The 4,662-nt window shown below is 35.1% G+C and overlaps 1 protein-coding gene across 1 annotated transcript in view; it reads left to right on the top strand.

Moving 5' to 3' along the window:
- pds5a (PDS5 cohesin associated factor A) overlaps positions 1 to 1,631 on the top strand; it is a 29,475-nt gene extending 27,844 nt beyond the window's left edge. The window contains exon 32 of the mRNA XM_016464933.1: positions 1,290 to 1,631. Within this exon, the coding sequence (XP_016320419.1) occupies positions 1,290 to 1,631 (342 nt within the window). The remainder of the gene's footprint in view (positions 1 to 1,289) is intronic.
- The last annotated feature ends 3,031 nt before the right edge of the window (positions 1,632 to 4,662 follow it).

Here is a 4,662-nt window from a genome sequence, read left to right as displayed (position 1 = left end):
TGCATTCAGAGACACACAGAACATGCAGACTTATTAGCGACATGCACTGACTGGTTGCTGTAACATTTATTTCTGTAAAATAAGAAATATTTTTGTGCTGCCACATCGTTACGTAATGTCTGTAAACATTAAGTTGTCGGCTAGGAAGATATTTCCGCACACAGCTGCAATTGCAGGTTTTCAAACAGATGGCGACAAAGAGGCAAAACTTACGGACTACAGCTTTAAGTCTGTTACAGATATAAATATTCATACATGCGTATAACTAGGGTTGCAGACTTGCAGGCAATTTGCTCTCAAATTTTCACAAACCTGCTTTGAGCATTCCAATATGGTGGATGGCTTGCGTATAGCGGCCCATAGAAACAGCCGCTAATAGGGAATCTACCTATACATATCTATGGTTATAGCCTGTGAGAAGGATGATGTTACATTGATAAATGTGAGTGAAGTACAAAGCCTATAGGTTACATAATAAATAATATTTTAGCATCCAGATATGCTGTGAATATGGAAACATTTGGTTTTGAGCCGAATGAGAGAGGTAGGCTTCGTTTTCGCGTTACATTAATTCGTTTTTGCTTGACGTTCATATAACTGTTAACTTTAGAGGATTTGTTGTGGAGAGAAGGCAACTAAAATTAGCCTGTAGCTGTGTTTAATAAAATAAAACATTATAATATATAAAATATATTATTATAAATAAAATTTTGCCTTATTTTACCGGTATTTTAGCCTGTTATTTCTGAATGTTATAATAAAATGCGACGTATTGCCTACGCTTCTTATCTTTTTTTTTAATCAATTCATCAATTGACTTATCAGTTTTATACGAGTAGTGTATATTTTTAACCATGCAGCAAACATTTTTAAATATCTTGAAAAAATACTTTAATTTCTTTAAAGTGTTGACAGTTTTTGCTTTCATTTAAAAAATTTGGCCAAAATTTCACTATAAAAGATGATGCTGTATTGGATATGACTAGATGCAAGATACCAGGCTAGGACTCTCTGCAAGGTTTTTTTTTGTTTTTTGAGTGAAGAAAGCGCTGTACTTAGTAGTAGTAGTATTGGCAAATAAAACATTAACCGGTATTTTTTTTACTCAAACCGGTTTAGGAATGGTAATAATACAGAAGGAACGCATAAACAGAAACGTTAAAATACTGATTGTGCTTGGAGTGAACCGATTATTATTATTTTTATTTTTTTTAAGCCCTGCTAAATATTCTACATGTTCACACTTCTATCATACTTTATGTTTTTTTGTTTTTTTTACTTTCTTTTAGGAGGAGACCGCTCAGCCCAGCGGGAAGAAGCGTGCTGCTCCTGCGAGTGACGGCACAGAGAACAGCGTGTCTTCAAACCCCTCAGCAGGGTCACAGCCCCCTGCCAATAAACCACGACGTGGTCGACCCCCTAAAAATGCTGCGGGCGTTGCCACACCAGATAAAGAGGCTGGAGCTACGACAGGAGGAGGGGCCGGACGGGGCCGGAAGAGAGCAGCACCTGCCCAGGATCCTGCCACCGCAGCCTCAGCTGATTCAATCAGTGGCAAGACACCAAAACAGCAGAAAGAAGCAGAACCGAAAAGAGCAGCGCCACAGAGACAGATTGACCTGCAAAGGTAACTGAGTGCAACTAAATTACTTTTTTTGTATTGTATGCATAGTATTATATAAATCAACTGTAGTTTAATTGGAAATAAATCTGTCACTAGACTATCCAAGTTACCAGTGGGCCTGCATATGACATTTCTACAAATGCCTTCACACCAATTCTGGAAAACTTTTTTTTTTCTGTGATTTGTTTTCTAGTATGCTGAAAAAACTTAAAACCTGTAATATTTAATTGTTGGGTGATATTTTTGGTACCAAGAGTGCAAACAATAACAGCTTTGGTGGCAGAGGTAGAGGAGTGATGTGCTATAAAATGGAAAGTGTGGCCTTGGATTCTTTTTCCAGCCATGCTAAGAAAAATTATTGTTTAGTAGAAGTATATAAATATAGTTATTAGCATAATTATAATTTTTAGTATATAACACAAATTTTTATTATAATATTTTTTTAATTATAATAATATATCATTTTAATTGTGCTTTGTTATACACAACCATTCAAAAGTCTGGGCTCGCTAAATGTTTTTTTGAAAGAAAACGTAATACTTTCATTCAGCAAGACTTTTACATTTGTTACAAAAAAGAAAAAAATCCATTTTAAATTAATGTTGTTCTTTTGAACTGAAAAAATTTTACACAAATTATTTCTTATTAATATTATTTTAAACACAAGAAGTCTTTCTTAAATAGAAAGAAATGTTTCAGAATGAATGAAAATAGAAAACAGCTATTTTCAATTTCAATATTTTACATTTTTATAGTTTTACTATATTTTGAGTATAAATAAATGCAGTCTTAGAGGATTCTTTTAAAAACATCAACAGTCCAACCAACCCCAAAATTTAAAATGGTGTACTCCTGTATCTTTTTCAGAGAATGACACATTTGCATTTAATTTGCATCGATGGGAATAGTTTTTTTTTAATGGAACCTTGTATGTTACATACTGGTATCGGACTTGGTGTGAACAGCCTGTAACTTTGTCATCTTCAGCTGTTATTGAAGTCTTTTATGTGAATTTGAGACAGGTGTTTCTTTTGTCTAAGATCAGTGAGGGTAGCACAGCGAGATCAGCAAGCGTCTCAGAAGACATATGGAAGTGAAGGGGAGACAGAGAGAGAATTTGAGTCCAGCCCTGAGTATGTACTCTCACTCACACAGCTACAGGAGCAGCAGGAAGAACCCATTCGCAAGCAGTTCAGGGGTGCAGCGGGCCCCAAACAGAAAGAATCCACCTATGCAGCAGAGCAGGGCAAGCTGTCAGTGAGTGTCTGAGAGGGAGCCTCATTTAGCAGTGAGGTCACGCTGTAACCTTGAGCTCCTAAGCAGTTTAATTTTGTTGTAGCTATAAGCTTCGTGGAATAGTTCACCTAAAAATGAATTTAGGTGTAATTTACTTACCCTCATTTTGTTCCAAACCCTATGCTTTAGTTTTTCATGTTATAATAGGACAACATTTTTATTATGTATAGGCTTGTCTTCCATAAAACAGTAACACCATAAAAGTAGTATGTATGACTTGTGTTTTGTATTTCTTTTAGTGCTGCCAATTGGAAAAAAAAAACTTTGAAATTAATCGCGATTAATCCCATCTAACATTAAAGTTTTTAAATATATTTTTATATTGCAATAATTTCACTCTTCAAATTAACAGAAACAAAGATAGCGGTGAAAATTCTTATTTGGGTCATATTCCAAGACATAGGCTAGAATCTGTGATTGCGAAGTACAGTAAATATCCGCACCGGTGCGGTGACTGACTGCCACAAATACTCTTCAGAACATTAGATTCATCCGCACTGGAGCCGTGGCGCCACACAACTCACACAAGGAAGATATTTCCGCACACAGCTGCAATTGCAGGTTTTCAAGTGTTTTGTATTTCTTTTAGTGCTGCCAATTGGAAAAAAAAAACTTTGAAATTAATCGCGATTAATCCCATCTAACATTAAAGTTTTTAAATATATTTTTATATTGCAATAATTTCACTCTTCAAATTAACAGAAACAAAGATAGTATATTTTTAATATTTGTTAAGTGGCATCTTTTTTTAAGACTGAAGGTAAGCATCACTGATACCAATACTACAACTTTATTTTGTTCCTTGAACAGACATCACAGCTGCTGGGTTATTAGTTTTTTTGGCTGCTATTACTTTAAGAGCTGCCGCTGCTGAACATGATGTGGATCTGACACGCATCGTATTTTCGATGACATAACGACACTGCATGCTCGAAGTTTCTTTCGCGCTTTAATATGGAATGATACAGGCTACAGTGCGTGCCGCCACATTTGTGCGTGCAATTGCAGAGCACATGCTACGAGTGCAGTAAGAACGGCTGACAGGACAGGAAAATTCATTTTTACTGACATATGACTTGACAGCATCTCATCTGACAGCAGTTCTCTGTTGTTCTACTGAAGCTGTGGTGAAGTTGGAGTGCGCTTCTGAAAAGTCTCCCATTTGATTGTTTGGCAATCTTTTGGATTTTGAAAAGCCTGTCGACTTTTGCCGTTTATCTAAGGCGATTTTGGAATCGTTTTTTTTTTTTTTTTTTTAACATTCGTTTCTTATTTAATTGATTCCACAATGTTTGCTGATTTTTACTTTATTTAAACTTTGTGCAATTTATTTATTTTATTTGACATCAAGGTGTATACCGTGCCTCCAAGCTTTCTTATTCATTTTGCTAATAAACGTTCAACGTTTCTTATTTATTCTTATTCAGCCTATAGTATGGTGTATTTTGATTCGTTTTGTTAATAAAAGTTTTATGATTTATATATAGGCAAGTTTGAAGTTGTAATTTGTTTCTTGAATTGACGCTAATTCAAAAGTGAACGTAAAATGCACAAGAGCGAAAGAAAGCGAGGAAAAGAGGGAAAACTCAAACAAACTAAAAACAAACAATTGCTTTTACAAGCTATTTAAAGCAGCACTATGTAACTTTTTCTGTGTTCAAAATTTGCAAAATGTATATAATGAGCGAGTACATCATGAATTCATCTTCCAAACCGCGTTTTTGTCTTATTCCGAATCACTA

This window comes from Sinocyclocheilus anshuiensis, unplaced genomic scaffold (assembly GCF_001515605.1).
Source record: "Sinocyclocheilus anshuiensis isolate Anshui unplaced genomic scaffold, SAMN03320099.WGS_v1.1 scaffold128, whole genome shotgun sequence".
Classification (NCBI taxonomy): Eukaryota; Metazoa; Chordata; class Actinopteri; order Cypriniformes; family Cyprinidae; genus Sinocyclocheilus; species Sinocyclocheilus anshuiensis.
This window is presented reverse-complemented; position numbering and strand designations above follow the sequence as displayed.